This window comes from Halichondria panicea, chromosome 10, assembly GCF_963675165.1.
Source record: "Halichondria panicea chromosome 10, odHalPani1.1, whole genome shotgun sequence".
Lineage (NCBI taxonomy): Eukaryota > Metazoa > Porifera > Demospongiae > Suberitida > Halichondriidae > Halichondria > Halichondria panicea.
Window position 1 is genome coordinate 832824 of NC_087386.1, and position 15816 is coordinate 848639.

At 40.3% G+C, this 15816-nt stretch overlaps 2 protein-coding genes across 2 annotated transcripts; both read left to right on the forward strand.

Moving 5' to 3' along the window:
- Nucleotides 1–16: 16 nt before the first annotated feature.
- Nucleotides 17–11680, forward strand: LOC135342281 (serine/threonine-protein phosphatase 2A activator-like). The gene is made up of 9 exons (XM_064538976.1): nucleotides 17–165; nucleotides 266–352; nucleotides 657–785; nucleotides 1085–1163; nucleotides 1302–1440; nucleotides 2774–2898; nucleotides 5558–5658; nucleotides 10621–10728; nucleotides 11447–11680. The coding sequence occupies exons 1-9, from the start codon at nucleotides 58–60 to the stop codon at nucleotides 11519–11521; spliced, it is 951 nt and encodes a 316-aa protein (XP_064395046.1). The 5' UTR covers nucleotides 17–57; the 3' UTR covers nucleotides 11522–11680.
- Nucleotides 11681–13303: 1623 nt separating this feature from the next.
- LOC135342273 (uncharacterized) lies at nucleotides 13304–15795 on the forward strand. Its single transcript, XM_064538968.1, has 2 exons — nucleotides 13304–13768; nucleotides 14117–15795. Exons 1-2 carry the CDS (start codon nucleotides 13474–13476, stop codon nucleotides 15793–15795), a joined length of 1974 nt encoding a protein of 657 aa, XP_064395038.1. The 5' UTR covers nucleotides 13304–13473.
- Nucleotides 15796–15816: the final 21 nt, after the last annotated feature.

Consider the following 15816-nt stretch of genomic DNA (forward strand, 5'->3'; position numbering starts at 1 on the left):
GGGCGTGTCAGTGATCCTGTCACACCCACTATCAGTAATTAAAAAACTTTGCAAAAGATGGCAACTGATGGTGGAGCAGCAAGAAGCTTTAGAGAACATGAATTCAAGGTCCCTGAGCGACTGGTTAAAAAGAATGAAGACATGCAGAGATGGGAAAGTTCTCAGGTACGTTAGCAAACGGCTTCTACATGACAAATGCACTAGCTACAGCTAGCTGCTTGCTGACTCTTGCTGGGTGCCACATTTACTGATTTTATGAATGCAGGCTTACAGTGAGTTCATGGGGTTCGTGACTATAGTGAATGGTGCTGTTCGAGGATTGAATATGAAGGAGGACGTGCCCTGCTCCCCGGTGAGTGTGTGTGTGGGCGTGGAGGTGTTGCAATTAGGGTATTTCCGTCAGCCTAATGTTGCTCATTATGATAGCTTTCACTGTATGCAATAGTGATTCCTATGTGTTGACTAATGACTGCTATAAATAGTATCAGGAGTCATACACTCGAGTTATGATACACTCCTGATAGTTAATGCACTGAGTTGTCTATTGTGACGTCTGCTAAGATTCCTATGTGCTCTGTTACTCCGAGGGGAGAACAGACCTCCCCCCACATACCTCCCCCCCCCACACACACACACACCACACACACACCACACAGGCTGTGGACAAGTTGCTGTCCCTTATCTCCAAACTGTCTCATTGGGCAAAGGAGATCCCACTGAGTGAGGAGTCCCACCAGAGATTCGGAAACAAAGCCTTTAAAACATGGTGGGAGAAAGTTGGAGATGTAAGTTGCTTTTAAGTACAGTGATCTTTACCTATTAATTCATGTCCTTTTGTATACACATAATAGTATAGCCTACACTTAAAACAGTAGTTACACTGTAGACCTCAGAATACGTGTTGTGAATTGTGGGGGGGGGGGGCGTATAAACCTTCGGACCCCTCAATTTGAATCCTGTTCAAAATTTTAGAGAGCAATATGTAAATGGTTTTACTGCATGTTTGTGATTAGATCGATCATTGTAATAATAGCCTCTATGGGTAATGACTACTGTTACAGTAGCCATCTCCTTGCCTCTACAGAATGCATCTGTTCTGATTGGAGACCTTCTCCCTGAAGATGTAAAGGGAGCTGTCGTGGAACTTGAAGTGTACTTCAGACGTGAGTACAACTGAAGATTGTGTATAATAATAGTCCCTGTGCATGTGTGCAGTCTACGATGTAGATACAGTAGAGCTTTTAGTTAGGTCGAAAGGCCAAGGCCCTCGATGTTGACTGTCGTTTTTTTCTTCCTCACAGAGAGCTTTGGAAACTCGACCAGAATCGACTATGGTACTGGACATGAGTTCAAGTTCTGTGCCTTCCTCTGTTGTCTGGTGAAGCTGGGTGTACTCTGTGAGGCTGACGCTCCCGCCATTGCACTAAGAGTGCTCAGAGAGTGAGTACAGAATGAAGAATGAATAACTCCTAGAGGCCATGTTGGCGTGTTACCTTGTAGCTTGGTAACAGTTACCCACTATAAAACTTACTACAGGTGGCCTCAGTGTTTTTTGAGAATTGCACTAAAAGAGGATATCCTATAAATTATCATATTATGACGATGTTGAGGTTAATAAGTTCATGTTTGCTGTTTTAGGTAGTTCATAGCTCACCATCCAATTAGACCTATTATAGGGAATGCCAGGGTTACGCAGCATTGCCTTCTTACATAACAAGTTGTGTACGTACTTCTGACGTACTTCTGATCCAATATGGAGAATTGCCTGTACTGTACATTACATGTATGTGTACTGTGTGTGTGGTCTTGTCTACTCCCCACCAGTGATATCATAATTATATGCCCTGAGGGCTGGTGGTATGTTAACTTCCCATAGTTAATGTCAGTGCATGTCAGCTGTTTCTCTTCTCAAGAACCGGGTGATATATATAATCATATTCATCAACCTCTAACCCTATGACCTCACTGCTATCTCTGTCCCACTTGTTTCCCATTCCATTGTCACACTCAACACAGCACCTACACTGAATTGTTCCCATACTACAATACAACCTCTTAGTGAATATTCTGGGATATTGCCTACTTCCTATATCACGTAATAGGACTTCATTATTCACTGGCACACTTTCCCTTAAGTTCCCATAGCAATCACCTTTCATGTACTCAATACTGTGACATGTTTACTTCCTTTATATTGTCTGTTTACAGCAGTTTTTTGCTGGCTGCCCAATTAGTTATACATGTACATGCATGTTGCTATGCTTTAATCTCTCACTCCACTGGTATGTGCGTACGCCCACTCATCTCTAGATAGGTCAACGAACGTCATTGAAACTATGTTGGCCCAGGAAATATGTATGTCATGTACTCTGTACTGTACATTCAATTATACTAATCTGCGAGGATCTAGTCAAGTGTGGTTATGACGAACATGAGTATACGATGAGGTGTTATGTAATCTGTACATGTTTCTCAGTCAACACCGAACACTTTCACTTACCATTGATCTATGGCAAGTGTCTGTTTCCTACTGACAACCGCGAATAGAATAACATGTTTTGTTTCGTTAGCTTGAGAAAGAAAACATTTGCGGAAACGGTTTTCCTTAATACATTCCCAACGGTGTATTGTTCTTGGTGGTCTCTGTATACGCAAACTTAGTATATACATACTTATTGGGTACCTAGAAACTATGTTGGCTATAATTATAATTATTCTAACAACTGTGCGTGCTTATTGGTCACAACTGTATCATGGCCCCTCTCCTCTACAGCTACCTTGAGCTGATGCGTGCGATGCAGCTACGGTTCCAGATGGAGCCAGCTGGCAGCCACGGTGTCTGGGGCCTCGATGACTTCCAGTTCATCCCGTACATCTGGGGCTCCTCACAGCTAATTGGTGAGACACCCTTCCCAGCATGATGTCATATGTAGTAATAACACATGTTCTTGAGAATAGAACCAGCTGAAAGTTAACCATAGGAAGTTAAATTAACATACCACCAGCCCTCAGGGCATATAATGATGATATCACTGGTGGGGAGTAGACAAGACCACACACACACACAGCAATACCAGGCAATATTGGATTAGGAACACCACATTAGTTGTGTAAGCTGTGTTTTAGTAGGCTACTTAATTTTTACACTTCCCCCCTGGTCATCCCCTACATGGCAAGGCTGCTTTACTACAATGGGTTGCTTAATACATTGTGTGTGTATTTGGGGAGGGAAATGTCCCCTATAACTATAGGTAAAGCGATGTCAAATGTTGCAACCACTGTACATGTACATGTACATGTACATGTACATGTATCTGCTCTTTACGAATGCTACACTGCTAAAGACCTAAATAAATAGCTTCCCTGGGTAACAAGAATATAAGATGACCTTCTGCTACCTTCCTGAGGATATAACTGTTCCTGCCTTAGTATTATATTCCTAGAGACCATTATAAACATCCTGGAATTGTGCGTATGTGTGTGTGTGCGTACCCACCCTTGCTTTGTACTCTCTACTGGCTGAAGTAAAGTGCTGGCTGAAGTAAAGTAAATATTGAGTCATAATTTGTTTTGAAACTTTGGAAGTCACTGTGTTCATACAGTTGGCAATCGAAGACCTATCATCTGTTTCAAGTTGGACCCAATTCCCTAGTGTCAACTCTTTAAGGTCGCACTTAGGTCTAGTGAAAACATTCTGTTTTGTTTATGAATTAAATGAAACTGCCAACACTGCAGTTGGTGTGTTTTGGAACAGAAAACTTACTCAAAACTCAATGCTGCTATTCCTTTAGCCAGGAGTACATTCTGCTTTAGTATTGTTGTAGAGTTTGTGATTACGTGGGATCAAAGTTTTGCATGTACAGGGCATACCGTAGCCATGGTCACAGCTCGTAATCATAGCTGGCGTACTTTGAACTAGACAACATGCCGCCATGCAACACCTTGGTATGTAGTTGCTATCCAATGTCCTGTGCCCACCGTATAACACGTCACAATCGTGTTTTGTAGTGGTCTTGTATGTATGTATGTTGTCTACATTTATGCAGAGGAGGCGTATATACTTAGGGTAGTAAAGACACAGCACTGGTCATGCATTGTGACGTAAATATCTGTAAGTGAGATTCAGTGCCATCGTAATCATCACATTGTAAGCAATAGACCATCACTTGAATTAAGTCTTTATACAAGATCTAATATACGTAGGAATGGAATGGTTGCTTTTTTCCAATCTCAAATACCTGTTGTCCTTGTTATGATCAACAAAGGCCATTGTGTGGGATGGCAATATTGTTGAGTCAAATATCCTCTGAGCTGTGTCTCCTATAGCTGTGTTTGTTTGCACCTGGTAGTGTGTGTGTGTCTGTGTGTGGAATCTAGGTATAGGTGTTGGTTAATGAGCTTTGGATAAGAAGCCAATTGATATGCTATTTCCTGAGTGCCCACTGCATCCTTAGAGGTGTCCTTAATACAATCTTAAATGTGGTCATGAGCTATTAGAGAGTGAATGTGTGTGGTTGGCTGCCATATAGGGTTTCAAGCACTTGATTTTAAGTTGTCTGGCGCCAAAATATATCAAGTGTAACCTAAGATACCAACTACTGCATATATTGTACTAGGACATGTAGTCTGTGTAATGTGCCTAATTGGTGTCCATGACTTGGTTTTCTTGTGGGGGATTTATTATCCTACGCTTTTTGTCTAGATTGTTATGTACACTGTATAGCCCTCTCTCTGCTGCACTATACTCACAGGTTAAGGAATACAGTTTTAGTCTGCAGCATAGCATTCACTGTATTGATTAAACTGCCTCAAGGTGTTTTGCCAGCAGCCTTGTTTCTGTGTGTACACTGTATGTATACTGTGTGTACATGTACAGTACATACTATAACTATAAAGGTAATATTGTGCCCACTGTCAACATGTCAACATGTAGTAATCATTCCATTGGGAGACTGTGCATTTCCTGTTGGGTGGGCGGTTATGACACTGGTGCTTACTGTGGGTTTTGCCTATAGACTTCAGGGCACCAGACTATTGTGCTCCCTGCTTGCCCCTAATAGAATTACAGTGGATTAAGTTAAAGCACTACAACTTAATAGAAGCCTATATACAATGTATAGGATTACAATTACTGACAAGTTCCCAGTTCCAATAATGTGTTAATCAGATTATGAACTGTATCATTTAGCACATAATTAAGGTATCCCAAGTTGTGGTGGGGCATTTATCTATTCAGGTGTTTAATTGGCTGCCCACAATATTTTCAGCTAACAATCCACAGCTCATTGGCTGGTAGTGATAAGTTACTATGGTGATGTCACATTACATGCTTAGTCTATGGCAAGTGTAAATTGGCACCAATTATTGAACTTTCTGCCTTTGTGATCTAACCTCATGTATGTTGAAAATCACAATTTTAGTTTTAGTTACATTTCTTGGCAGTTGCTGTGAACTCACAGGTTAATGTAGCATGCTTGAACTGAACACACCCACCCACCCCACACACCTGACACACACACACACACACACACACACACACACACACACACACACACAGGTAACCCCAACTTGCAGCCAATAAACTTTGTGGATAAAGCAATTGCAGAAAACACTGCAGATGAGTACTTATTCATGGCCTGCGTCACTTTCATCAATACAGTGAGTAATCTATTGTACGTTTTGCGAGCCAAAAAATCTAGTAAGGATGTGATGTCATACAAGTACTTGGATATGTGTTAAGCGATATTAATTTTACAAAGCCATTAGCACTCGGCAAGGTTGGCATAATTATGTTTGATTTTGGCCAAACATTGTAGTAATAATATGGCATATATTTTACACACAAGTGTATCATAATTATCTTATGATGCCATTTGTGGTTTATTATGCTATTGATGTTGCACTTAATAGACCTACTTTCCTTAGCTCTTATTAACTAGCATTATAATTGTTTGGTTTCTGCTTTTAATTGTGTATCATTTCTCCCTGTCTCTGACTCACGTATTTGTCTGTGTGTGTGAGATTTTTTACATTGTTAGAATTCTTCCCATTAATTTCAGCCATTGTGTAGTCCATTTGATGATGGTTCATGTTTAAACTAAGGCTTCTCTTGGGACTATGTAGTGCCTGGGGTGTGTGTGATTACATTGCTGAGATTTCAAGTTAGTATAAGAATGACAACAGTGCCACCCTGTGTCTTGTAACATGCATGTAGAGTGTTTGCATCTGAAGTGGGTTACTCATTGCATGTTGGTCTTTAATTTTAATTTGAAATGAGGGCCCCAGATACTGTAGTGATGCTTATTGCTTTAATAAAGCTTAATTTTAGTTTGAAATGAGGTCCAGATAACAGTATACTGAGTAGTAGTGTCAAGTCTGTTCCTGCTCTTGTTGTGGTAATGTGTTTACTCTGGGTCTGCATGTGCTGCACAATGATGTCACTGATAACCTTATCTGTGGTCTGGTGGAGTGATCACTTGAATGGCTACCACCAGTACACCTGTCTCTGATTTTAATGGCCTCTGAATGACTTTGAAAACTAGCTCCTTTATTGAAACCTTAGCTTAATAACAATTTAATGTATGCTTGTGCATACAGCTGCTTACATGTGCATTTGTACGCAAGCTGGAGAAGCTGAAATTGCTCAAAGGAAAGATTCAGTAATTATTTTACTGTATACTTGAGTGTATGTATACTGTATCAATGTTAGGCTATAAGGTGTTCACAGTGTTTATATTGAACTATTTTCAGTTATGCTATGTCACAATAACGTAAAAAAATAACAGGTGGCTGTTTGTTTTTCCCATAATAATTATAATATGTGTACTATACATGTACAATGTATGTCAGATATGATCAACTGGTGTTACTAGGAGATCAGGTCTTCATCTTGTGTAGGGCTCCCCCCTGTATGATGTACAATAATGGTATGTATTGATGGGATGACAGTAATGCATCCACATAGTTTGTACTGTAATGCACAGAAAGCAGCCTCATTTCCTCTCTAGAAGCCATGTGTTAGTTCTTCTAATGGCAGTTGGCTGGAGACACACTGCTGTAGTTATGCTTTTGGACTAGAGCCAGTAGAGCATTCACTAAAAGCAACACTCCTCCACTGTACCCACTATACAGCTGTTGTGTAGCAATACAGTGTACAGTTAGGAGGCTGCCAGCCCACTGTGTAAGGGCTCTGTATACATGTACAGTATGTGGCATTGTCATATGATCTGCTGACCTGACAGTGGAAGCAGGTAGTTAGTTTGATCACCCTAGCTGTGTACTAATATAGGCATTGGCTGTTATTACAGTACTCAGTTGTACTAGAGTTGGCACTAGCTACTCTATAGTATAGGTTGGCGATATTCTATTTCATTCTGATACATATGTGACAGGGCCTAGGAAAACAACCCTTATGGAGCAAACTAATTAATTGTATTTTATTGCTTAATTAAATAAAGCAGTGCTTAAGCTTCAAATTGATTACAATATCACTCACTTTGCACCTTCCTACCCCAAAATATTTTCGGGTGAAAGGGGGACAGTATTGACCTACCGTTTTGAGAAACTAATGTTCGAAGTTCTATCCGCATACAAGAACAGCATGAAAAAATTCAATGGCTGCCTTGTAACGGCTATACAAAAAAATTTTCGGATAAAAAAATTTTTTTTTAGTTAGAGGAGATATTGAAGTTACTTCTTACGAAAGAAAACCAAAATCCTAAAATAGCTCTAAATATTTTACTTTGTAGTGTACTGAACATTATTAGTTTGCTCCATAAGGGTTGTTTTCCTAGGCCCTGTCACATATAATGATGCTGATACATAGTGAGCTTAAAACCCCACCCTAGCTTACCTATAGCAGTACAGTACAGTACATGCCTCCTCTGAGCACGCAGGCATTACTAGTGTGGGAGACATACTTTATCATTAGCATTAGTTTGTTTTCATCTGTATAATTATAGCCCCTTTTAGGATAGGTAATCACCGTGAACTCGTTAATTATGTTGAACGAATTCCTTATCTAGTTTTGTGATATGGGTAAATTTGCTTCAGTCCTTACATGTTACACACCCAGCATAGCTTACATTCTTAGCCCACTAGAAGTGTTACGTCCTTCGCAAGAGATGGGGGGAGCCTGGGTGATTGCGCAACACTGGAAATATGTTCCTCCACTTGTTATATCGAGTAACCTAGCTACTAACATTACTGTATTTTACAAGGAGTGTATAAATTTGTGTACTCATGATTACACCTATAGCTATTCTTAGGGCTTGAGTCTAGCTTTATCATTTATTATCAGGGACCTGTGGTCAGGTATATCAGTGTGGTTATGTACAGGTACCTTCCAGTTATTCCAGGAATATTTAGCTGACCATCTACTATTTATAGCCACTAGCTCATTATTTTCTGTGCCTGTTTTTGGTGATAGAGTTTGTTTCTAGTGATGTCCTCCATAGACTGCTTCAGCCGATTTGTGGCTTCATCAGGTCTCACTGGGGAGACACAGTTTCTCATTGGCTCTTTCCTTCACTCGTTGGCTACTTCGCCTACTCTATAGTATGAGCCTACTTCACACTTAAAGACATTGGTCCATGGAAGAGCCACGCCACTAGGATCAACAAAGACGAAAGGTATTGGCGACAAACTCGAGAGATTGTCAGGATTGCGGGTGTTCAGATGGGCATTTTCTCGATAGCGAATGTTCTATTGTGGAATTTGTTAAGTATCAAGTTGAGGTACCTGTCCTTGCTCCAACATTATATGAGTTTGTACACGATTTCGTTGTATCGTTTCTGATTGGAGATTTTGTTATGATGAGCACTTGGCTCATCATAAAATATCGTTCTTATACAGTCTTGTTCACTATGTCCACCATCGTTATAAGAAGGACTGCTTCTCTTGGTGTGCTGGTTGGGTTCATCCGACTGAATGGATCACGTTATGATATTCTATCCAACGTTCGTTCGTACTATCCACCCTCTTTCGCTCTGGGCTTATTACTTCCTTTTTGTGGCACTGCTTCTTGAAGAACACTCAAATCATAACGTCTGGTGGTCCCCTGGTAAATGGATTCCGGCCATTTTCGGAGGAGCTGTGCCTCACGACGTGCATCACGTCAAAGTTAATACCAACTTTGGATTTGTGTTTACCATATGGGACAGAATGTTTGGGACTTATACGTCGCCATCAAGTCTCAAAGATTAAGATTGTGACTATCGTTTACTTAGTGGAATACGTAGTTGTTATGAATATGTTTTCATGTATAAATCAAAACTCAGAAGTTTCCCCTCTTTTGTACTAAAAATGATGCTTTAGTCCCTAAATTTGTTTTGTATCACATGCCGTATAGTTTGTGTTAGGTGTACATATTTGACACTCTACTGAATTAGAAGCTGCTAATGGTTGTTTGCGTATTACTAATATTCACAGTATGCCACTAAACTTTGTACCGTTGCACTTGTACATAGATAAGTGTTGGTGTCATAATGCTATACAGTGTATTCATTCTCTCCTAGTATTATTCAACACTTCAATATTTGACCCTTGGACATACCTGGCCACAGATATGTAGGAAGCTAGCTAGATAAGGAGTTGGCTTCCCTTTAGAACATTAAAGGTCTAGGCAATTTGAAACAGAAATCCGGTAGAGCTACCCACAGAGTAAAACAAGTATCACTTGTTTTGGGAATAGGGATGTGGCCAAGACAAATTAATTACTGCACACAGTCCCTTGTACAGTACTAGTCACATATGTAGCCTAAGGAAATTTGTATACTGTAGCCTAAGGAAATTTAAGTACATGTATGTAGCCTAAGAACTTTTAAACACTCCCAAATACAGGACTGGTACAGTAGAACCTCGATTATCCAGCCCTCGATTATCCGGAACCTCGATTATCCGGCTTGACTTTTTTTAATTTTATCAGATTACATAATTCATAAAATGGGCGTGTCCCTAAAATGCGCATGCGCGTTGCAGTTGTTACCATGGAGACATGCCTGCTTTTCTTTTGCGCATGCGCAGACAACCATGTGACACTGCTGTTCATCAATAAAGTGGGTGGATCAAGGCGTGGTTTATCTATTCGATTATCCGGCATATTCACTTATCCGGCCTGCTTCTGGAACCAAGGTGTCCGGATAATCGAGGTTCTACTGTACATGTACATCATTTCTACTGGGTGTAATCTTATCTTGTTTTCAGTTTTCCCATGTTTTGGCAATTGAGCTGTGTCATGTGAGGCATTATTTCACAATCGCTGCACTAGTGACCTTGAATGTTGACAGACAACACACACTGAGGTCAATGGTGGTTTCTTAGGGAAGCTGTCACCAATGGCTTCATGATTTGATTGTGTGCAGAATACATAATGAGTCACCCACTAAATAAACCCCTTCCTACAAGTCAGCGGTGTACACGTATTTCTTCATTCAGTATTGTTTTAACATTTTCTGTGTGTATTTTGGCTTTCCCTGTTTTATGTGTATTTGTCACAAAAGATATATCCTAAAAACGGTTGTAAAACAAGTGTTTGTTGACAATCTACACTTCATTGTTGTTCTAACACCTTGTGTAATGCATGTTAACTTACATGTATGTAATATTAGACTGCTACTTTAGGTGAAGACTGGGCCGTTTGCCGAACACTCAAACACACTGTGGGGAATCAGTGGTCTGGAGGAGTGGACCAAAGTCAACTCTGGCCTTATTAAAATGTACAAGGCAGAGGTAAGCCTACTTGCACACCACACACATTTGGACAATGATCTAGTGCTAGTTCTCAAGCTCAATAGAGCAACTCAATGTACCATGCTACTAAATTGCTACTAATATATAACCTTGTATCTGTACAGCTAGAAGCTAGGTCGTAATATTATCGTGTGTTCCTCTACTCTGTACACACATGTATGGGCAATAAAGAAATAGTTGGTCCAAAACATGTGTACACTTGCCATGCATATTAATCATGTATTGTGTGTGTGTACATGCTTTAAGGATACCTAGGGGAAACAAGCACTTCATGAATATACTGTATTTCATCTGTTAGCTGGCGTTGTCAAGGATGTTAGTGTGCAGTATTGTTGACCTCATGTCAATTGGATGCAATATTCATAACTAGGGAATACAAAAATTAAGGGGCAGCTCCCATATCAGGTATCATCCACCCACTTTAATTCTACAATTAGCATTGTGTGTCAGCAGTATGAATAACTTTGTCTGCCCACCAAGGGCCATCTGTTGCCCACAAGCATTAGTCATTGTATTCTCTCTAACCAGCAGCATGACTCCTGAATGGGAAGTGTGTATTGTATCTTGTCACTATAGGTCATTGTTTGTGTGGAGTAGATATTTCATGTGACACCTTCCATGGTGATCTAAATGCTAGCACTATAATGATTGTGAAGAGGCAAATGTCACATGTTGTGTTTCACTGTCTTTGCTGCAGGTTTTGGGAAAGTTCCCTGTGATCCAACATTTTCCATTTGGGACAATTCTTACCATGGACCCACCATCAGGTTGAAGAGGACAAACTCTCTAGCTTCATTTTATGAGTGTGGTTGTTTCAAATTAAGGCTTTAGTTTCTATTTACGATCATGTATTATGCCAAGAAATTATGCTTCTATATTATAACCTACAGTTGTGTAAAGGAAACGTAAATTTATTAATAGTCAGAAACAATTTGTTGTACCTGTGATAGATATCTCAGGAGTATAGATTTGCTGGCTTATGATCAGTAATAATATGCATGAGAGGACTAGCTAGCTGTAATTATAATTATAGGTCATAATTATTATGTCCCCATATAATATAGCTAGTTTGCAGTGTATTGACCAGTCACTTTTCAATATTATTATGTCAGAATAGCACACGAGCAAGATACAGAATTCTAGGTACCTGTATTTTCAATGATAGAATGAAGTTGAAAACGAAATAATAAAAAGCTTATGACATTAGCAGAACAAAGTGATTATGAAGGATCTGACAAATAGTATAGAAAATTAAACTAACATGCTAAGATTGGTTGGTACTGTGGGGAATGAGAAAAGGAAAAGTGATTTTCAATTTGATCACAGTCTCTGTCTGTTTGGGGCCATCCGTTATCGGATGATGAGCTTTGTTGTGAAAAGGCACTTCCGAGCATGTACGTTAACAGAGGAGCGGATTGTAGGTTCCTTGGAGATAGGTAGCCATCAAATCCAGGTAACGCCTCGAGCTGACATCCTTCTACGGTAGAAGGCTTGAATCTCTTGGGTTCCTCTGACCACACTTTATCCCAGGGTAGAAAGTTCTCTTTGTCACTTGAAGGAAAGGCTACCTTGTGGTTTCGTTTTCCAGGAGACTTGATTGATGAGTCACTGTCTTGTGATGATTGGTCATTCCAACTGTTTCTCATACTGCTCAAATTGCACTGCCAGGTAGACCAGGGCTCGTTTTGTGTATTTGCGAAGGATGGGGTTTTTCTTAGTTTCTTTGTATCGCTTGATAGTAGTGACCGTGCCGACGACTCTTTTGAATGAGTAGTCATTGTCTCACATAGAACATTATTCAAAACTGAATTGACACAATCCATAGGCTCTTCTGCGACTATATTATGTTCTTGCCTTGCAAAAGCTGCCGACGCGATAGGGCTGGTTTGTCTCCATAGAGTTCTCACAGGCCGAAGGGGGCCAACGGATGTCTCGTTACTTGTTAGTATTTCATTATCTTGATTTATACTGGCCAGCAGCTTAGATGAACTTGTCAGATTCGAGGGGGGACTTCTTATGAATGAGAGATGGGCCGATGTGGCTACTTCTTGGGCTTTGTTGAGTATTTTAGACACAAGTAGAGTTCTTCTTAGTGGCAAATCTCCAGACTTATGTATACTCTTGAGTTTAGTGAGGGATACCTCTACAATCCTGTTCGCTTCCAAAAAGCCTTCCATTTCTCTTTCTTCGTGTCCGACAACAAACTTTGACTTGACAAAATGCAGTTTTCTTTTGGCGCCGAAAATTGGGTGCTTTATACCCAGCGCTGCTGGCCCTTAGCAACAGTGACCTAAGGAATTTGAGATATCACCCTCAAACCACACACTTCCAAATAAGGCCCTTGTAAACAAGTTCACACAGGAAATTACAGTTTGCATAACGCCCCAGAGGTCCCTTTGAAGCTTACGTAATGAAAAGGTAATTATGACGTAATGAGGCGGCACTTTGGTGGGTGTGCCGACACACCCATTATTTTCTTGCAGAAAAAGAGGGGTGGAGCTCATTCATACTTGCCATGCGCAGTACTTGCAGAGATTGCAGCCAGTAACTTGGGATTTACCCAAAGTTCTTAGACGGGATGTTGAATCACATGTTTCTCTACTTGAACTTCAGTTCTTGTCTGAAAAGACTGTCATTATATCCAGCTGTCAGTTGAATTGAAACAAAGACCTGGGGACTTGATCATCAAGAGTTAGTTCAATACTTGATGGTTCACACCCAACAATGGCATTGGATCCTGCTGACTGCTCCCTGTACGAGGCTCCTGCTTGCTTCAGGTATGCTCTAACACGAGCACTAGAAGGAGCATATTCAGAATACACACCAACTAACTGGAAGGGTTTCGCAGAATACTTCATGATGAAGCTGACATCTTGTACATCCACCCCCGAAGAGCTTGTCAACTACTGGACAGACCACCATCCTTGTAAGCATTCTCACAATATCAACTCGATAATGAAGTTTGCTCGACACAGTCATCACAAGATACTCCTTCAGAAAATGCAGTGTCTACTATCAGGTAATAATTGTGATCTATATTGAAATAGAGTGAATAATTAGTTCAGATATACATAATGTGGTTATTTTCCCCACTTACACAGTTCCAATTGTCTTTGTTCGGTATTTCCCTCAACTTCATTGTTAATGTAAATGTTCTTAGGCATTAGTGACTGCTTTATAAAAATTCAGAACACCTTTACTTGCTGTTTTTAGTTTAATAGCAGGAGTGTATGAAGTGTCTTCATACAATAGTAATAGTTAGAATAAACTGAAAATAGTCATACTCACCCTCCTGGGAAGTGTGTGTTTGTAATGAACCATTATATTAAACAATCGTCTCAGTATGTCATGTGCTACCTCATTGCAGATCACCTGGTAGCTAACTACAAGCAAAAGACTACATCTCGCGAGTGTCTCACCCACTGCGAACTTTGTGCTGGCTGGGACAGTACCGATCGTCCACTCGAAAAAACAAAGTGTGAGGCTCAAGATGAACAAACCAGTGAGAAGAGCTCCTGTAAACATCAGTGCATTAATTACAATGGACCAGTAACTAACCATATCTACAACTTGAGAAAAGAAGACTTGAAGATGATCGATTCAGATAAACCTGAAGCTACGCTATCGCACGCCCACACCACAACGTGTTTGCAATCTCTGAAATCTGAGGAAAGTCCATTACTAGAAACATCACTTAAGTCAAACACTGAAAGACAATGTACGAGAAAATCGAACTCAAAGGAAAATTTAAAGTGTGAAAATCAAGCAGACATTATCCAAGATACGGGTAATCGATTATTTAATGTTTTCCCATACCGTCAATTTAGAACATTTTATCGCGGCAAAACAAAGGAATTGATACGAATTATCGTTGTAATCTATCTTCTCTATCAAGGCCTGGCTGTTATCATAATGAGCCTCTGTGAAAATGGAGGACTTTTAGTCGTTTTCAAAGCAAATGAAACCGATCAGTACGCTGCTCTTGTGTGTCGGTTGATTTCCTTCACGCTTCGTTTTCTCCTAAGAGTTGTAAACCCTCTCTGCTTCTCTCTACACATACCGATAATAGCCTCCAAACCTAACATTCCTAAAGTAGGCCTATCTCAAGTACAAGCACTTCCACAAATGTTTAAAGTACACGAGAAATTCTCATCTGAAGAAGAGATTGCTGAACTTCGAAAAAGCCCTGAAACTGTTTTCAAACGATCAGAAGAAATGACAAAACGTCGAATTAAAGCGATCTGGATCCCAATGACAAATGCAGCTTTCATTGTAGCTCTGTTGCTGTACCTCGGGGCATTTCTGCTGTGTGAGAGCCACACCATACAAGGAGGAGTATGCAACAGTCTTGGTCGAACTATTCTCACCGTACCTCTCGTGAACGTTCGTATTCATTTCCTCATTATCATGGAGAGCTTCTCTGTATTTGTCTCATTGCTGCTAGCTGGAATAGCCGCAAACTGTTACTACTACGAGAACGCAATTGCTAAATATGCCACCACAATTGGTGCAAATGCCGAGAGTCTTCACTGTAATGTACGCCGTCGATGGGCCATAATGGACTTCTATACGATACTAGTGCCACTGGTACTAACAGCAGTTGCTCTGCTTTCGTTCAGCACTGGTCAACCTTTCACCCCCATGCCTACACACCAACTGGAGGCCAACAAACTAGTGGATTGGTATTTTTGGATAATTAACTTGACTGTTTTACAGTTCCTTGGATTTTCATGTAATCGAATGATGAAATCGGCATGTCTTTGCGGTTATGTTCTGTCTGCTGTGTTTGTGTATTGGCTGGAAGTGGAGGTATCTATGGCACCGTATGGAAGTATCCTGCTTCTAGTGTACTGTGTACTTTCTGCAATTTGTTTCAACCTGTTGTATAGTTTGTGTATGTGTAATTTATGTCATGCTCTAAAGACTGGATCTTTGTGCAGCTATGTGTGGTTTGTTTACTGTGTTTTTAGCCTTTTTCTGTTAACTGTGAGTCTTATAGTTACTGTCTACAGAGAAGTAGCTCATATTTCTCTGCATATATTATAGTGTGCAACTTTGTTTGATATT

Coding starts and splice junctions, on each gene's coding strand:
- LOC135342281 (XM_064538976.1), top strand. CDS start 58: ATGGCAACTGATGGTGGAGCAGCAAGAAGCTTTAGAGAACATGAATTC. Junction 166..265: donor AGAGATGGGAAAGTTCTCAG/GTACGTTAGCAA, acceptor TTATGAATGCAG/GCTTACAGTGAGTTCATGGG. Junction 2,899..5,557: donor GGGCTCCTCACAGCTAATTG/GTGAGACACCCT, acceptor ACACACACACAG/GTAACCCCAACTTGCAGCCA.
- LOC135342273 (XM_064538968.1), top strand. CDS start 13,474: ATGGCATTGGATCCTGCTGACTGCTCCCTGTACGAGGCTCCTGCTTGC. Junction 13,769..14,116: donor AATGCAGTGTCTACTATCAG/GTAATAATTGTG, acceptor ACCTCATTGCAG/ATCACCTGGTAGCTAACTAC.